The sequence below is a fragment of the Alosa pseudoharengus genome, unplaced genomic scaffold (genome assembly GCF_046254945.1).
Source record: "Alosa pseudoharengus isolate Yale_2024_CS ecotype anadromous, Long Island Sound unplaced genomic scaffold, YU_APseudo_1.1 YU_APseudo_1.1_scf_3, whole genome shotgun sequence".
NCBI classification, from domain to species: Eukaryota; Metazoa; Chordata; class Actinopteri; order Clupeiformes; family Clupeidae; genus Alosa; species Alosa pseudoharengus.
In genome coordinates this window covers 44,254,825-44,274,480 of record NW_027468718.1, presented here as the reverse complement: position 1 = coordinate 44,274,480, position 19,656 = coordinate 44,254,825, and the positions used below count along the sequence as shown (strand labels likewise).

General features: G+C 42.0%; 1 protein-coding gene across 3 annotated transcripts in view; it reads right to left on the bottom strand.

The window, feature by feature from the left end:
• The window catches only part of gypc (glycophorin C (Gerbich blood group)), a 28,268-nt gene extending 9,545 nt beyond the window's left edge, over nt 1–18,723 (bottom strand). Inside the window, exons 1-2 of one of the 3 annotated variants that reach the window (XM_076264415.1) lie at nt 18,408–18,723; nt 16,289–16,497 (exon numbers count right to left, since the gene is read on the bottom strand). In XM_076264415.1, coding sequence (XP_076120530.1) covers nt 16,289–16,346 — 58 coding nt within the window. In that variant the 5' untranslated portion in view covers nt 16,347–16,497; nt 18,408–18,723. Of the gene's footprint in view, nt 1–16,288; nt 16,640–18,407 lie in introns of those variants that run through there. The other 2 variants (XM_076264417.1, XM_076264416.1) reach the window with 2 other exon arrangements.
• Between the last annotated feature and the right edge of the window lie 933 nt (nt 18,724–19,656).

Here is a 19,656-nt window from a genome sequence, read left to right as displayed (position 1 = left end):
ATGCTCCTCCACACCGTCATAGATGTTGGGTTTCAAACTGAACACTAAAACAAGTGGGATACTTGCATAGGCCCTCTCCTCTTTAGCCCAGATGACTCCATGATTTCCAAAAAGAATGGCAAACTTTGATTGGACTAACCACAGGACCTTTTTCCATGTTACCTCAGTCCATTTTAAACAAGCTCAGGCCCAGATGAGACGGTGGTATTTCCTGTATCATGTCTCAATACAATTTTACCTGTTAATTTTGGATGGAGTTTTTGAACTGAGTATCAAACTGTGCACATAGACAATGGTTATCCGAGGTTTTCCTGAGCCCATACAATGACAGGTCTGGAAACAGGTCTGGTGTTCATGCAGTGCCATCTGGGGTCCAAAAGACCACGACCATCCAATTTGTTTTTGAGCTCTTTTGTTTGCAAATATTTCTCTGGATTCTCTGAATGTTTTAATAATATTATGTCCTGTAGATGATGCACTCCCCAAATATTTCACAATTTCATGTTAAGAAGCATTAAAATGACATTGTTTCATCATTAGTGCACACAGGTTTACACAGAGTGATGAATACTCCTACATCTTTTCTTTTAAGAGACCCTGCCTCTCTGGGATGCTCTTTTTCCATATCCAATCGTGTTGCCAGTTACTCTAATTACTTGTGAAACATTTTTCCTTTTGTTTTCTTTATCATTACACAACTTTTTCAGCATTTTGTTACCCCCGTCCCAACTTTTTTTGAAACATGTTGCTGGTATCAAATTCAAAATTAACATATATTTTCCATGAAATAGTCAGATTTGTCATTTTCAACATTTGATATGTTGTCTGTGTCCCTTTTGTAACTAAATATGAGTTTAAGAGATTTGCAGATTATTACATTCTGTTTTTATTCACATTTTTCACAACATCCCAACTTTTTTCTGTTTTGGGGTTGTATTTAAATAATCATATCTATACTTTACAGTTGTAGTTATTCATCTCAGTTTTTCTACAGTAACAGAATAGCAGCTGAAATGAAGAGATTTGTCTTTTCCAGGACAGAGAGACGGCGTGGTGCCTTGACAAGCAGAAATGGCTGCTAAATTTGACAAGCAGAAATGGCTGCTAAATTTGCCGCTGCCTTGAGGTGCCCCCTCGTTAGCCTGGTTAGTGAGATCTGCTGGCTGCCGTGACACAGATCGAGACATCTGCGTTATTCAGGCACACCCGCGGACGGCTTTCTTTTTTTTTTCAACGGCTGCCATGAAGCCCCGAGGACCCGGCAGACAGGCAACCGGTGCCAACGGCATGAGATGGCACTGAGTGTTAGAGACATCACTCGTCACTTTTTTTCTGCCTTCACACATTTTAGCTCACACATACACACACAACACATACACAGACACACACACACACATACACACATACACACAAACACACACACACACACACACAACCACAGGGCCAAGGGGCCACACAGTCACAAGGAAAATCTAACCTGGGGGCTAAGACTTTCGCTTTCATCACTTTCCCAGAAGTGCAGTAATCTTGCCCAAATGCGGGGCTTTGAAGCACACTGGTAATTGTCTCCCGGTAGGAAGGACAGTAAAACTGGGAGCAAAATTAATTCCTCCCTCCAGTCTCATGGCAGACACAGCGTTGATATGATATTCTCAGGAATAAACTCGATGCTAATATCTAGATCACTGCTATGTGTGCCAGTAGGGCCAGTCACTACTGATACATGGGCCACAGTTTATCATGGCATTGCACAGTGGGTATACTGCGGTGCTTAGTCTGTCCACTGTGATATTTTTCAAGGTTAATAAAGCTATTCTGTTTGCGGATGGACTGTTGATTATAGTCATAACGGTGATGTATATTTTTTGGGCTTTTTATGCCTTTAATTAGATAGGACAGTGGAGACTGACAGGAAGTGAGTGGGAGAGAGAGTCAGGGTGGGATCCGGAAAGGACCACGGGGCGGGAATCGAACCCGGGTCGCCGGCATACGGTGCAGGTGCCCCAGCCAGTCGCGCCACTGCTGGGGCCCAAAAGATGATTTTTATACCTTTTTTAATCTGTGTATCTATCTCTCTGGCTATGTTAGGTAGCTTTTTATGTGTAGATAGTCTACTTCCTAGGTTAGCAAGTAGACCTTACGAGTAGATCTCCAGGAAACACTGTTCACCGATAACAATAATAATACATCAATATCTTTTTGAAACTTTTTTAGTCAAGACCTGAATGAAACGCTGAAAGAGGGGTTCATTTCAAATCATATTATGTGCTGTCTCCTGCTTTGCTACAACACCACTAAGATAATTTCATTTGGCTTTCAATCACTGTTAAATTGTGAGGAATTTTCGGTGTCACATGCAATCAAAATTTGATTCCTCGTTCAATACTTGTCATTTTCTAAAAGGTGTGCCAGTTCCATTAAAAGACAAAATGAGGCAGCAACTTAATATGTCAGAGGCACCAACAGTTTTATTCTTGCCCCTCACTCAAATCTGTCAGATGAGGAAGCATTGCTACTGCCAGTTTTGTCACTTGTTCATCAGTGGCTTGTCTCTTTTATTTTGTTTTGAATGTTTACCTGATGAACACAGTTGATTTGTTGTTGAATGAACCTCTACTTTCTCCAAATGTGCAGCTCATCTGTTTTGACCTGGAGCTGACATAGATTCAGGTGTATATCTGAATGCCTTGAGTGTGTGTGTCTCACCAGTATTTAGTTTATCAAACTCAGATTTATTCAGCTTTTCAATATAGTATTTTATATAGAGTACATGCTTAACTGTTGCCTTTCATGAACTTGTAGAAACTATTAGGTCTCATGAGGATTGTTAGTTTCATCATAAATGATAAACGGGTATAAACCACGGTATAGATTTTCTGATTTTCTGCAAGGTACATAATTCAACATTTCAAGGTCCTCACCTCTCTTTTAGTTAAATCACTTGAGCGGATCATTAAAACACACATCATTAACTCCTGTAGACATGCCTTTGACCCTCTACAAGTTGCCTACAGATTTGGGAGGGGGGCGGACGATGCCATTGTAGTGCTTTTAAATGATCTGTATACACACCTGGAGGGTTGTAAAACACATGCTCGCGATTTATTTGCAAACTTTTCATCAGCATTCAATACAATTCACCCACAAATTTTAGCAAACAGACTTAGAGAGAACTTCCAGCTAAATTCAACACTAATTAAATGGATCTTGGACTTCTTGAGTGGGCTGCCACAAAGAGTAAGGGTTGGCAACACATTATCTGGGGTCCGCTTCACTTCAATTGGGACACCACAAGGTAGTGTCTTGTCACCACTGCTATATATATTGTACACGGACTGTTGTCGCAGTAGTTACCCTGGACGTCATATAATCACATTTGCAGATGATACTGAACACAGTTGATTTGTTGTTGTTCCTCTCTACTTTCTCCAAATGTGCAGCTGATCTGTTTTGACCTGGAGCACCTTAGAGCAACTTCTAAAAGACAGTTTCCTCAGCGGATATCTACAGGCAACAGTCTACAAAAATGTAGACTGTTTGGGTGAAATGTTTAAATATTTCACTCAAACTGTCTCAGTTTTTCACCAGTGCAACTGAAAAAAAAGCATCTCTGCATCCCCCAAGACCACCAGCACTAACCCATATGACCACAAGCAATGACAAGGAGTAAAAAATAAATAATGGCAAAATACAAACTATCAAACTCATTCTGATGCCACATCGACTTAGACTTAGGCAAATGGAGTGTCTGACATTGCCAATTGCCAATGGAAATGGTATCATGTACACAGGTACAGACCGGTTAGACAGCTCTAGTGTGAGATCATCATTATTGGTTGTAAAGAAACACATCAGTCGTTCATCACAGAAGAATGTTATGTAGGGTTTGTTAACAGAAGGACTCAGAAAGTTTCCTGATATCTCAAGAGCCACTAAATTGCATAATCTTGAAGCACACCTTTAAGGGGCCCGCATACTACCCACACAATGTCCAAACAAACCCCAACATTCTTAAATGGTAGTTGTTGGTTGCAGTCATTAGAATGTTATATATACTATATGACTGCAACCAACACAGACTGATGGTGCACACTGACCCAACTGTACAGTAGGTGTTTGTTGGGAGTTTGTTGGCGTTTGTTGGGGCACTGTGCAAGCACCTTAACACATCTGGGGGGGAATACATAGAAGTAGGCGTACAAGTCAGATTTAGCACTTCATTGCCATACTGGTACTAATCGAAACATTCAGACTAAAATGCACTACAGCATTAAGAAAATACATGATACGCATATATCCATTTACTTATAAACATACCAACCATTAGCATCACCATCAGCTGGTGATTAAGCAATTAAGCAAATCATGAAATGCACACATTAGCTGCGCAATTATATACCGGTAAGCAATCAGTCTGGAGGTCTGATATGATACATTAGTGATATTTAGGAGTTCTACAATGAACCTTAGAGCTTTCTCTTCTTCTCTCTCTCTCTCTCTCTCTCTCTCTCTCTCGCAGTCTTTCCAGCTGTTTGTTTCCACGGATACCCCTATAGGAAATGATGTCTTTTAAAATGATTAGTCATTCAAAGCAGTCCAGTCCTCAATAATACACTGTATCCCTGTTTAAAATATGCACATATATGTATAGAAATATTCCAATTCTTGCAATAAACATAAGCCACTATGAATTTGTAATGATATAGCACAGAACGTTTTACCTCAAGCTCCAAAACTGCCTCATTTTTTTTCTGTCTTTTTTTCAACAGAAGCTCCTTTCTCCTGAGTTAAAATGATTCCTGCTGAGAATGGCTACAGAAAGGGACCTGAATCTCATCCCATGCAGGGAGGAAAGGGTTTCAGGGGGTCGAGCCAAGGACTGGGATTCATCTACTCACATTTTTCAAGAGCTTAACAGACGGAGAAAGAGGGAGTGTGTAAAGATGACTTTGTGATTGGGTCATTTTGTGAGAGACATCCATGATCTAAGAACTTGGACTCCCCAGAAAAAAGATTAACTACCAACAATGTTGCCACTGTAGAACTGTAGAAATGTTCAATACCTACACAGTTTGCTTTTTGCAAACAATGAAATAATACAATAGATATCTTTTTTTGTCATTGCATAGATTTCTTCATCTGAGCATTCCGATTACATCCTGGAGGTTTATTTTTGAGTGGTATCATTAGCAAATATCCTGTGGGCCTATACAACTATATTAATTCATTGAAATTCACATTATCACATGAATGTTATCAATCAATATGAAATCGATGCAGTTTCATTATAAAATGCACAATCTACATCACAAGTCTTTGGAAGTCGGATACCCTAGTCACATACTCCTTTCCTATATTCTACAAGATCAAGCTGAAGAACTGGCTGACTGATATTCCCATCAAAGCCTGAATACAGCATATTCATATTCCTGAACTTGCATAACAGCAAACGACTATACAGGACATATACTGCAAAGGATGTTATGAGGCTGACTCTGGACTAAGATTATGCACCTGAGGTGCATTTCTGAACGTTAAATTGGTGGCTCAGGAAAGTCCCCATATATGTCATATAAATTACCCTTTTAAAAACACAATTACATCACTGGCGTATTCAGTTCAGATGCTGTAACACCTCCTCAATTAAAAACATGATTTCTCATCTCTTCATGTGAAATATCTGTTAAAGCAATATCTTGAGCTCAGTAGTACACCATTTATTTTACCAAAGGACAATAAATGATTTATAGAAGGGGGTCCTTCCCATTTGTCTCGGTGGTATGCAGTGCTGTTAGATAGTCGGGACAGGCCATTATTTGTAGTGTTTCTCATTTAGCTTGGCCTGTGGGACGAGACAACTGGAAAAGAGTCTTACTGGTTTATGTTATTATGACCGCCGCACAGCGAAGCGGCGGTCATATGGGTTTAGTCAGATTTTTTTTTTTTTTCGCATGGCCAATTTTCCGTCAAGGATTCCCAAAATACACTGAAAGACCGGGGTACACGAAACTTGCTGGGCATGTAACCCCACATGGATAGCATGGAACCGTCGTTTTTCGTTTTGATCTGTAGCCCCCCCGCTGTACTGGACCCCCCGAAAGGAGGGTAGGGCAGACACAGTTTTCTGTGAATATCTTGAGAACCGTAGGGCCTAGGATGACCAATTTTTTCTGTATGTTTGCCTCCAGGGGTCATGTTAACCCATTTCATGTGCACACATGTGCATAAACAGATACAAACGCACACACATACATTCACAGTAATCATACGTATGACACATACTCACACAGTAGACATATGTACGCATGCATGCACATGCACAAACACACATACCCAGGCAAACACACAAGCACGCACGCACACACACACACACACACACACACCCACACACATAAACATAAACGTGTACACGCACACATGCACACAATTCAAGAATTTCTCAGAATTATGAACAGGCAAGATGGGGGTGGGGTTGTATAAAATTAATTTTACATGTGAAATCTATGAACTAGACAGTCTATGAATGAGACAGTTAGAATCAAACTAGACTGTCTATGAATGAGACAGTTAGAATCATATAGGCCTTTCAGCGTGATTTATTTTTGTGGAAAAAATGTGCTGGACTGGGCGGCGGTCATATTTTGTACCACTCTGCGGTACATCTAGTTTACACCTCAAGTTGTGAGAGGTTTCATTCAATGGAGTGGCCTCTGCACAGCCTTGAGTGAAACTGTGTACAGGGCCAAAATAAATGAGATAGCTACAAGCAAGATTGCCTGAGGTTTAACTCTCTATACCTCTTAGTTAGAGAAGCCCTCTGTTATATGGCCAAGGCTACACAGGCGCCCCCCCCCCCCCCCCCTTAAACTTTTCATACTATCAGACCTTCCCATCAAACAAGTGGATATCAGACTCTAGATTTTTCTAAGCTAGGCAGCAGTCTCTCAGGCTACCAGTCCCTCAGATCAGAAAATAAGGCGGAACATGTCGAGTGTCAAAGGCAGTTCTTCAGATGTTGTGCATTTGTGATGTTGGCTCAAAACATTAATTATGTCTAGCGTTCCACTATATTCTGCCTTTGACAAATCCAACAAGTGGTGAAAAGGAGTAATATGTGGCTGTGTTATATAGTTTTTGTGAGAGAGATGTGAGGGTCAGCTACTGGTTGATGGCTCTGAAATGGAGAGCTTACTGGAACTACCCACATATACTTCCTTTAGCAGCCATTACATATTTGAGTTTCACTCTGGTCTACAGGACACTTCTGGATATGCACCATTTAATCTTAATTCTATGATCTAGCGTTATGCCTTCTTTCACCCATGGCAGTCTTCTGATGAACGTCTGCTGTATCGGCCTTCCATCAACTCTAAGATGTCACAGTCAAGACTCTTTTTGTCTCTGATTCGTCATTGGTGGAATATCCCTGTTTTTTACACTAGTCCATCACAGGTTACGTCCCAGTGAAAGCTGTTACTTAACTTGAACTGAAATAGTGAGGGTAAAGTTATGTGCAAAGGCAAGTTTCCTCGTTAGACCACAACCTTGTCTATAGATTGCCAGGCTAACCCATAACACAAATAAACTGTGTGTGTGTTGATCAGCATTACTCAGCACCTATAGAGTATGTCCTTGAATAGAGAGCTTAAAGGACAGTGCTTGTTTTGTGTTTTCCATTTAAAGTAGGGACCTCTTCTTCTTTAGCTGTAGGCTCAAATGCATTTTCTTTCTCTATATACATCCATATATTATCCTGGCAAGTGCTTCTGATATTGATTCACATTTGCTTGAATTTCCATGGTCACCATTAAAAAGAAAGAAAAAAACTCTTTTCAGTGCAGACATTCATAACTATTGCACTATAATTATGATTATGAAGATTTTGTCACTGTATGGCACTCGCCCTTGTCAAGGTCAGCCTACAATCACAGCGAGCAGGACATCTAATCTTTTATGGCAGGTAAGGCGGAGGAAATGGATTAAGAATCTCTGAAAAAAGTAACAAATGGGAAATTGCAAATGACCCAAAGGTCACCCGGACACTGATATAGTTATTCAGTGACCTAGAAATCAGATTATAGTGCTGGAGGGAAAGAAATATCAAATTGAGAAATAAACCTGCAAGGGTAACAGTTCCTCTGTGAAGATAAGGTTGGGTATCACAGGGACACCCTTGGGTTCTTGAACTGAGCAGTGTGAAGGCATTTCAAACTTTTGATTTTGCATGTGTGAAAAAAAAGTTTGAGGAGCCAGTGTGCTAAAGCAGAACTCCTCCATCCTTCTACCGTCTCCTGTTCGGTCTTCCTCTGTACAGCTTTATTTTCTGGGTTTCAGATTTAAATGAATGAACGTGATTATTTGACTTTATGGTACTTGGATTGAAAGGAAACACAAGGATGCATGGCAATAGTGTTTTTTAATAGGAAGCTGCTTGGATTCATGAGAGTTAAGCTTACTGCAGATCCTATCTTGAAATCCAGGGCAGATGGCTGCCTTGTACAACACTGTTGTTTTTTTAGAAAAAATACCTCATTAAGGAGACACAGTTAAAGCTAGCATACACTGGCTCTGTGGCAAACTGCAATAGACATTTTGTTCCATTGTGTTTGTATTTAAGGGTCTGGACTCATGGGAACAATGTGGCTCAATTGACCAGTGAGTTCACCCACCACAACAAACAAGCACATAACAACAGGCAACAAGCTGTCAAGGGCAACACACCCACTAGTACACAAGTCACTCGGCACAAACAGAAACAAGCCTGACAGTTCGCTGAAGTGGAGGGAAAAGTGAGGGCAGAGAAAGTCTTTACCAGGTGGTCACATTTACCAGCCCTGCTCGCCAATGGGACCTGATGGGGTAAGCAGAATACAAATGTTTGACAGCATAAATGCCCTACATATCCAGGGCTTTGGACTCATGATGCCCATAAAGTCTGGCCACTCAGAGGGACTGCGGGTTAACGATGTACTGGACCAGCCGGTGAGTGGCTCACCCTTCAGTGGATCCTCCATAGCATGCCTCTCACATTGGCATAAGCTTCTTTTAAAGTATGTCTTGCACATAAGTGCAGCTCAACGCTCCAAACAAGATGCCTAGTACATGGCCTTCCGCCTTCCCCATAAGTGTGGATAAACTTAAAAAGGTCAGAAGTCTTTGACCAAAACTCCAACATGGTCACATTATGCAAAGAACATGCTTACTGTATCTCTACAAGACTGATGTGGATAAAAGATAGCAAGAAGGGAAACCTTCTCTTGTAGAGAGAGAGCCTACTGTCTCTCACTCTTTCCAACATGCCCACCTAACAGGGACAGCTATAGCAGCTATTTGCAGCTCCTTACTGTACATACATTCATGTGTGGAAGTAGTTTGCAGAAAGCCAACTCACAGCCTCTCTAGGCCACGGCACTTCCATCTAAACTCGCCTCAGATGAAATAGCTAAACGAGTAACAGAATCTTGTGTAAGCGGAATCAGCCTAGTCCAGCCCTGTCTGTACAAGATAGCAGTGTGGTTTCAGTCACTAGAGACAGAGGTGATTTCAAAATGCAGATGACAGGGGCCTAACACTTTTGCAACCTATCCTGCTGTTAGATTGACGTATTTAAGATGAATGGCATGTTGGAAGTGGCAGGGTTTTACAGAGAGCAGTTGTCTGTGGTTGGCTGTACATTTACATTTGAGAGAAAATCAGCTCTAAGAGCCATTTGATGAAGTTTAAGGAAGCTAACCATTCTTTGCACATATCCTAAGGCAGCCCAACTTTTGGACATATTTCCATAAACTTAACTCCAACTGGGGAGCCTTTTTTCAGAAACCTTGAAAGCTCTACTCAATCAATTTTATGGACATTGCCCTTGGCACATTTGCTAAAATTACTATTTGCAACCTGCAATGACCCCCGCGTAAGGGTATCTTAATTTACCTTTCATTACTGATCTTAGAAAATAGAACCATCATTAATCATGTTGTGGAAAAGGGATAATGGAGGAATACAGTATTTCCTATCAGAAGGTTACTTGTCAGAAGAAAGATCACTGCCTTGCACAACATCTCTGCAAAAGGCGCCGACACTAAGGAAAGAGAAGCGTAACATTCCTTAATGAGAAATTGATCTCAACTGAACTAATTTTAATTAAATCAAGGGTGCGTATTTGCTGTAAATAATGTGTGAATGCTAGCCTAGCAAGGTCAGTTTGTTACTGTGCTGGCTCTCATTAAAATGAGTTACTCCCACAGGGAAAGAACACAGTTAATAGAGATATGATATCACCAAACAGAATCTGTACGGGCCATTTCACTTGCTTTCATTCTGTTATTTGTGTTCAACTAGAGCTTGGGGTGCGGAATGAAATGAATGCACACAGTTCCCAAACGTTTCCTCCTAAGAGGCTGTTTACTTTATAAAACAGCAATGAAATGAAAGTAAGGCACACAACAATGTTTAGTGAAGAAAGTTTACATGTTGTGTAAACACTCTAATATCATTACAATAACAATGCACAAACAACATGTACTTGTTTTGATTGTCACTGTAGGGAAGCTAGCTTCTCAAATGATGTCATTAACATGCCCCTGATAAGGTAAGGGGAATCTTCTGATGCAGGTTCAGGTGAACATATCTGACACAAGTCAGTCTCTCCTTTCCATGTTACACTTACAATAACATTCATGGGCCTGTCAGTGTTGTGAAAGAATGCTTTCCTTTTATGTGCTAGGTTGGCCCTTAGGATTGCATTGTACAGTATCATATGACCTTACTGAGGAAATGACCCTTATTGTTTTGCTGGCCAAACTCTTTATTTGGCTCTGACCTCTGACTCTTCAGTTTGGTCCCTGTGGCTCTTGTGCTCTATGATAAATTGGAGTTAAAATCGTTGCTCTTGCTCTCAATAGCTTTCCTTCTTACTGAAACTTGGCAGTTTTGCCTCCAGTGTATGTTGCTATGGATGAAAGTGCCTGGCAAACTAACGAGTGCAAATGTATGTAGTCAAGTCAAGGTCACCATCATTTGGTTGCCAGCAAGTAAAATATGTTGAATCTTTCCAACACTAAGTATCAACAGTATATACTCAGTTTTGTGTTACTTGCTGAATACCATTCATATATCGCATTCATTTGACTAAATAGAATTATGATCTTGCTGACCTATTTAGTCAACTTTAGTCAATTCTCAATTCTTGACTCAATTAGTCACACACACACACACACTAACACACACACACACAGAGGCCCCCAGGTTGTTACACATGCTACACAGAGGCCTCTTTCTTAGAGAGACTAACCTTCTATGAAGGAGTAAAGGCATGGCCATTCTTCACTCCCCCCTTCTGACTCTGAGCTGCACTGAACACCCCCCCCCCCCCCACACACACACACACACACACACACACTCCTTACACCCTACATATCCTTAGCCTGGGGTCTCGTCTGGCTGAGAATTTAAAGCGAAGAACAAATTCTGTTCTCGTATCTTGACAAAACATATGGCCTGGCCCAACCACAGCATCAGAACAGCCTCCTCCACCCCCTTCCTACTTGTCCCTTTTTCTGTGCTGGTTGTAGGTCCCCTTAGGCCTACTGTCCCATCTCTGGGACTGAGGCAGTGGGAGTTTGGAGTGTGTGTGTGTGTGTGTGGGTCGGGGGTGGGGGGGGGGGGGGGTGCATGAGCAGTGGATGAGTCAGTTGGCTAACAACTATGAATTCTTATGACTGAATCAGATGACTGGGCCTGATTGGCTGCAGATGGTGCTTAGCCTCGTGCTCCTCCATGCCTGTTAGCAACAGCCTTCTGAGGAAGACTGATACATCAAAACAAATAAACAACAACACAAACAGCCAGCAAATACACTTGAACTAAACTAGATTAGCATGAACACTGCTCGCTTTTGACTAGATGACTAAATACTGTGTGTGGTTGGACCTCACTGTTGAGGTAATGAAGAGGAAGCCTGTGCGTTATTTCCCCATCTACTACAGCTGGGCTTCAGAGCAGGAAGTGAGGGATCTTGCAGACCAGAGATAAACTCCCCACATCCAGCGCTGGGTCTCCAGACTTTCTCTTGGCAAATTTCACACATCCTTTTCCCTTCCACCTCCCCCAAGGGCTGAGAAACAGTTCCAACTCCCAGGATGCAGACCAAGAAAATATTGAACGCAATGTCCTGCTCTTATCCCCCTTACTCCCCCAACCTCCTTTCTCCTCTTCCAAAGAAGTCTTCTGCTGCCTCTTATGAATGCATATATCAAGTCGCTTCCCTATTTTTCTTTTGCAACCTCTGAGACTTGTTTGTGCTTTTTTTTGTCTCTGGTGTGCACTGTAACATTCAGGGAGGAGAGGAGAGAGAGAGAGCGCTAAACACAGACGGAGTCAGGAGAGGCACATGTTGTGCAGACTCCGACTCTGAACTGGCACTGTGCCAACGGTACACAGGCCAGGCACTTTCCCAACAGTGTGTGCCCAGCTGAGAGAGAGAGAGAAGATGACATGCATGGACGCTTTAGAAATAGCCACCTGATAATGGAGACTCTATTTTCTTCCACAAAGAATTGTTGCATTACTTGGGAAAAAAAACTATTTTGTGCTGCAGATGAGAGCCCTAAACCTGTAGATGAGTGCTTATGTGCTGTATCTTGTATTGTGGCCTGTACTATACAACTAGAGTAACACCAACATAATTTCATGGATTTTCTGTTATGTTGTGTTATGGCCTTCGCTGGATACATACAGGCATCTATTGAAATATCCTGGTGTTCTGCTGATAACACAGTAGTCCATGAACTCATATTAGGAGTCGCATTATTGATACTGGCATTGACATTATTATTATGGACATATTACAGTCTCTGCTTATTTTCCATCAGCAATAGCATGAAGGAAAATCCCATTTACCGTCAGATGTGGAGATTTTCTCTCAAAGTTCTGTATTCTCTGGGGACATGTAAATAGGTTGATGCAACATGCGGTGTCAGTGCACCCATAGGTTGCAGAGAAAATATAATCAACCTCTCAGAGCAAGCAATCATCATTTAACAGCAACATCAAATCTGATTTTTGCCCATACCCACCAGGGACACCAACTGTGAAGTGTATGGTAAATATTATCCTTGCATAACAAATGCTATGCAAATACACACCATGCTCTTACCCCCTGAATGTTTCACATCACAAAATGTAAACAAGCCTTTTAAATTAGGAATATCTTCTGTTATTTTCACCTCATTCTTATAATGGCTCCACAAGCAGTGAGAGCGTTCTCTAAATTGGGGGTCTCGTATTCGTGCCACGTTCGTGTCCACAACGAGTGCTTATTAGCTTTCAACATTCTTTGAACTGTTTTGGCGGATTTTTATGCCACATCTCAGTTTATAATAATATTGTTTCCCTTTGGTGTTGAAGCGCTGCTTATCTGTTTTCCCAAGCCTCTGGTCACAGGACAGAGGCAAAATCAGCGAGGTTCAATGGAAAACAACAGCAGGAAACAGAGACGACCCACACTCTATTTGTTATTCCTTTGTGTTGGCAGGACAGTTTTGTGTGCATTTAAATGTTTTTGTAGAGGACACAGTTCCAGCCATGCGATTCACACTCCGACTCCAATAGACCAGCACACACTTTGTGATTCGACAGAGATTTGGCTCACCAAATTTAGCTCCCTTGCAATACTATTAAAATAATATATACATTGAGATATACATTGAGTACACAAACCATATATATATTTACAGCTGTATAGCAGCCATGTTAGATGATCGTAAATTGAAACAAACAGCTTCTACCTTATTACATTCCATTACATTTAGCAGACACTTCTTGACCAAAGTGACTTACATGTCAGCTATATTACAAGGGATCACATTGTCCCCGGAGCAACTTGGGGTTAAGTGCCTTGCTCAAGGGCACAACGGTAGAAGCCGGGAATTGAACCGACAACTTTCAGGCTACTGCACGCTAGCCCAGCTCCTTAACCACTACACTACCACCACCCTACACTACTACTGCACGCTAGCCAGCTCCTTAACCACTACACTACCACCGCCCTACAGGCTACTGCACGCTAGCCCAGCTCCTTAACCTCTACACTACAGACTACTGCACGCTAGCCCAGCTCCTTAACCACTACACTACCACCACCCTACAGGCTACTGCACGCTAGCCCAGCTCCTTAACCACTACACTACCACCACCCTACAGGCTACTGCACGCTAGCCCAGCTCCTTAACCTCTTCACTACAGGCTACTGCACGCTAGCCCAGCTCCTTAACCACTACACTACCACCACCCTACAGGCTACTGCATGCTAGCCTAGCTCCTTAACCACTACACTACCACCGCCCTACAGGCTACTGCACGCTAGCCCAGCTCCTTAACCACTACACTACCACCACCCTACAGGCTACTGCACGCTAGCCCAGCTCCTTAACCTCTACACTACAGGCTACTGCACGCTAGCCCAGCTCCTTAACCACTACACTACTGCACGCTAGCCCAGCTCCTTAACCACTACACTACCACCACCCTACAGGCTACTGCACGCTAGCCCAGCTCCTTAACCTCTACACTACCACCACCCTACAGGCTACTGCGCGCTAGCCCAGCTCCTTAACCTCTACACTACCACCACCCTACAGGCTACTGCACGCTAGCCCAGCTCCTTAACCTCTACACTACAGGCTACTGCACGCTAGCCCAGCTCCTTAACCTCTACACTACAGGCTACTGCACGCTAGCCCAGCTCCTTAACCACTACACCACCACCACCCTTCAGGCTACTGCACGCTAGCCCAGCTCCTTAACCTCTACACTACCACCACCCTACAGACTACTGCACGCTAGCCCAGCTCCTTAACCACTACACTACCACTGCCCCACTACCACTACCTTATGTGTGTGTTTGTCCCCCAATGGGGCAATTTGTGGGGACAAAATAAAGTAACTTAAACTTGATGTATAATGTATTATGTATGACATAAACTTTATTGACATAAACTTGATTTTGAATAGTACTTTGTTATTTGCCTGAAGAAGAGCACAGAGCACAGGGTTGGTGTGTGCGGGGTGGCTGAAGTGTTCCATAAGTGTTTTGGCTTTGTCTGCTGTGTTCTTGTTATTGTCACAGCTGGTGGCGGCTGGGCCAGCCTCAAAAGCATTCAGCTGTGTTCTCTCAGAGCTCCGCTGCATTGTTTGCCTCCTGTCACCGAGGCCTACTCGACGCATGTCATCTCACCCATGCCACCAACGCGTGTCACGCTCATCGCCTTGCTTAATGTTTAGGCGCCGAAAAGTAAACATCGAAAAAAAACAGTCAACATGACGCACACCGTGTGACCACCTGCCCTCTGCTGAATTATCAAGAAAGCCACAAACAAGCCACAAACAAAGCAGACGTTGAACAAATGCAGTTTCTTTTTGTCATAATGTTGCAGTAGTTATTATTATGACGAGCAACTTCATCAGAAAAATAGTTTTGGGATGGTGTAAGCCAGGTGTAGAAAGGCTTCCCCATATCATATCAAGATACACCTTCAAATATGGTCTGTCATGACGGTAAATGGCCCTAGAAAAATGTAATAATGCCACTGACAGCTGTTCTTCATATTGACATTGATACAAATTAGATAATGGAATTATATCAAATGCCACTGTAAGCCGAGAGCAGTCTCGAGATTAAATGAACAGCCTGAATATGAGATGTATTCATTTACAGTGATGCATAGGCTGGAAGAATGCATTTTCTCATTCTTCACATTTTAATAATGGCAACAGTTTCCAAACTGAAATTAATCATTTGTATTTGCCAGGTTGGTCGATGACACTATTACACCGCACCATATTCATCTGGGGCCTCTCTGTTTGATTTAATTGAAGTGTGTGTTGATTGTTTGTGTGTGTGTGTGTGTGTGGGGGGATATTGCCAAGAACCTTATCAGGCTAAAGAGCATTCATTGCAACGGCATGGTCAGTATTATGATATTGGCTGTGAATTGTTTGTCAGTGTGTCTGTGCCTTGTGCACACATGCACATGTAATTGCCCTCCCCAGTCATATTTTTGCATTATTGCCCCATGGACCAGTACACCTGAAGTCTGCACAGGCGCTGACAACTCATGCATAGAAAACCTAAGAGCTATAGAATAATGTCTCCGCTGTGCTCTTTTGGAGATGGAATAACAATGACTCTGCACTTCTAAATACCAACTCTATGTACGTGGCACCTTCTCAGTGTGTTAAAAAAAAAAAAAAAGATTATTTATAGGTGCACTGTGGGGAACTGCGGCCAACTCACCTGTGTTTGTGACCTGGGTCTGGTCAGTTACATTGAGTTCCCCTGCAGTGGAGTCCATGCTGCTGGAGTTGCAGGGCTTCCTGGGATCGGATTGAGAGGGACAGCTGACGGGAGCGAAAGTATCTGGAGGCTGTGAGTACTCCTGAGGGAGGAGAGGAGGGAGTGGGGGGTGGGGGGATTGCAATGCTGTCCCTTTTGGTTTCAGCTTTCTATGGGAAAGGGGAAGGAGATGGAGAATATGGTCGTAGAAGTTGTTATTATGTCAGTGTTACAGTATATAGGTTATATACATAGATATAAAAATAGGATAAATAACAGTTGTGCAATCCAACTCTCAAAAGAAAAGGTCTGAGACCTCTGAGGCCTGACACTGAATGAAAGGTGTAAAAGGTATAACAGTCTATTATAGGTCTAAAATAGGACATATATCTTGAATATTAATTTATTAAACATTTTACAGGACAATCGCAAAGTCCATAGTGATTACATTATTTCCTCTCTAAGTTTAATACTGTAAGAATGAACTATGTGAATTCCAATCAACTATATAATTAGGCCATAAGATGTTTCACCAGGAGAGTTGCATGCTTGTTGTGTTTTGAAAGCCCTTACTCTTAAGTTACAGCGCTTGTGAAATTAGCTTAGATAACACATTCAAACCCCTTTGAGCTTTACCTTAATTTTGCCCTCCTTGTTGTTTTAAGGTATAGTTTAAAGAGCTAAGCACTTCTGTCCTATCTTGTTGTTTTAAGGTATAGTTTAAATAGCTAAGCACTTCTGTCCTATCTTGTTGTTTTAAGGTATAGTTTAAATAGCTAAGCACTTCTGTCCTATCTTGTTGTTTTAAGGTATAGTTTAAAGAGCTAAGCACTTCTGTCCTATCTTGTTGTTTTAAGGTATAGTTTAAATAGCTAAGCACTTCTGTCCTATCTTGTTGTTTTAAGGTATAGTTTAAAGAGCTAAGCACTTCTGTCCTATCTTGTTGTTTTAAGGTATAGTTTAAATAGCTAAGCACTTCTGTCCTATCTTGTTGTTTTAAGGTATAGTTTAAATAGCTAAGCACTTCTGTCCTATCTTGTTGTTTTAAGGTATAGTTTAAAGAGCTAAGCACTTCTGTCCTATCTTGTTGTTTTAAGGTATAGTTTAAATAGCTAAGCACTTCTGTCCTATCTGAGCTTTGTGGGAAATGAACTCTTCTGGCCTCTCCCACAACAAACACAGGAAAAGGAAGCCGATGTGGAGCTTTATCGAGGCCCAGCAGTCCTACACACGCCAAACTCCCGAGGACTGGTTTCGATTAGTCTCAAGAAACTGACATCAGCCTGATTCCTGGAGACAGATTCATCCCCTCCGATTTCCCCTCTTGCTTAGCCCCATTGTCTTGTGTCTTATCAGACAGTTAAGACGGAAGATCAGCAACACTTCAAGCTCTTCTCTCCCGATTTCATAAGTCCAATACCACACATACCTAAGCACATCTGTAGCTCATCTTTGTGTCACCGGCTTTGCCAGAGAAAACCTGTTGCTCTCTCTCTCTCGCACTCCAGGTGCCAAATAAAATAGGCTGGTCAAAGAGAAAGGAATATACATAAATAGGTCTATAAATGGAAGCACTTTGCACATGTGTGGTTGTCACATTATTTTGACAGTGACTGTAAGTTGCTCTGGTTTCGCAGTGACACAATAAGAAGTGATTGTGTGTGCATGCTAATCAGCTCTAATGTGAAAAGACACTTTTGCCGCCTGATAGATGACTGACACAGATGTTCCGTGATTTAGTCCACTTTAGCACTGTGATATCTGTTCCATTGCTCATTAAGCATGCAACTTTTGTACAAATGGTAAAATGTTCCTCTTGAACATTTCAACATGTACTGTATGCAAGAGTATATTAGTAGCTAGCTGTTGGTGCAGAGGAGTTTTGAGTTTTGCACAAAACTTTTACCCTTTTGAGACTTTTCAAGTAATTAACTTAAGCCACTCAAGACAAACATGTTTTTGTGCTCTTATTTTCAAGTTTCAGTTGTGGCTGTGTGCACATCTTGAGTACTCTGGCTCCACACAGACCTGTTTACAAAGTTCTAAAAGTGAAGTTGCCAAAGAGAAGGAGCTCACTTACCCGACGTTCCTGAGTCTCAGAAAGAGATAGCTAGAGAGAGAGAGAGAGAGAGAGAGACTTCAGCTTCACTTTAGTTTCCCTTGGATGTCACTCTCTTCTATGTCATATTCCACGTTGAGAGAAAGCCCCCTGGACATAGTCCACATTCACCGTAGGCAGCAACTTGCTTTGTGGTTAAAAAAAACCAGACTGACACATAAAAGCGAGCAGAACTAGAGTAATTTCCCCATTAGTTTTGCATGTATGGAGAGGAGTAGATCTGTTGCACGTGAACTTTCGCTTGGCACCTCCCCCTCCCCTCGGTCGGTGTATCCCCTTGCTGGAGATCTCTTCTGTCCCTCTAATGGTAATCCCCTCCCCTCGGTCGGCGAAAAAAAAAAAAATATCCCACAGCTGTTGCACTGGGAAGCGCGCAGAAGGGGAGGAGGGAGGAAAACCGGAAAGAGAGAGAGAAGAAAGAAAGGGAGCAGAAGGGAGGAAAGTAGTAGGCTTGCGTCTCCTCACACTGTTTCATGCTGTTTTGGGTGTTTGTGCGTGGAACTGAAACAAGAGACTGTTTCTGAGACAAAGCCATGTGTAGAGTGGACACACAGACCACAACTAGATGAATAATGAATAATATTCATTCATCTAGTTGTGAGAGTCAAGATTGCAACACTTCACAGTGCTTCTGTGGTTCTGAATGTATGTCCAATTCTTGAAAGGGGATCCTGTACCTACATAACTGTTCATACATAAAAAGTTATTATCTGACACACTACACTCTAGGGCTTGGATAGTGTATCCTTTGTTTGTTAATGAGTACCATTATTGTTGCAGACAATGTAATGAGTTTCAAAATCCCACCGCTATAATGTTTTTTGTATGTCATCAGCATTACATAAATCTGTCATACCAGACATAACACACCATACCAATTCAGACAGTGATGGAGAATGACAACAGAAACTTGTACAAAAGGTGTGCAGCAGTAGAGTCCGTTTGGAATCTGTGTAAACTGTATATTTACTGTCTGTGAATATGTCTATCAGTTGTCATGAGTCCATGTTGCCCTGACTTTAGGCATACAGTCACGATCCGTCTAAAAAGATGGCATCAGTAATTCCTTTCTTGTTTGCTGTGATGTCCAACCATAAACTCCACAGCTAAATTTAGACACGAAGGACACATATTGGTTCTGCCAAATCCAGTTTGGTTGCAGTGAGGGCATAGATTAATATCCACCAAGCACCACCCTACTCCCCTACCC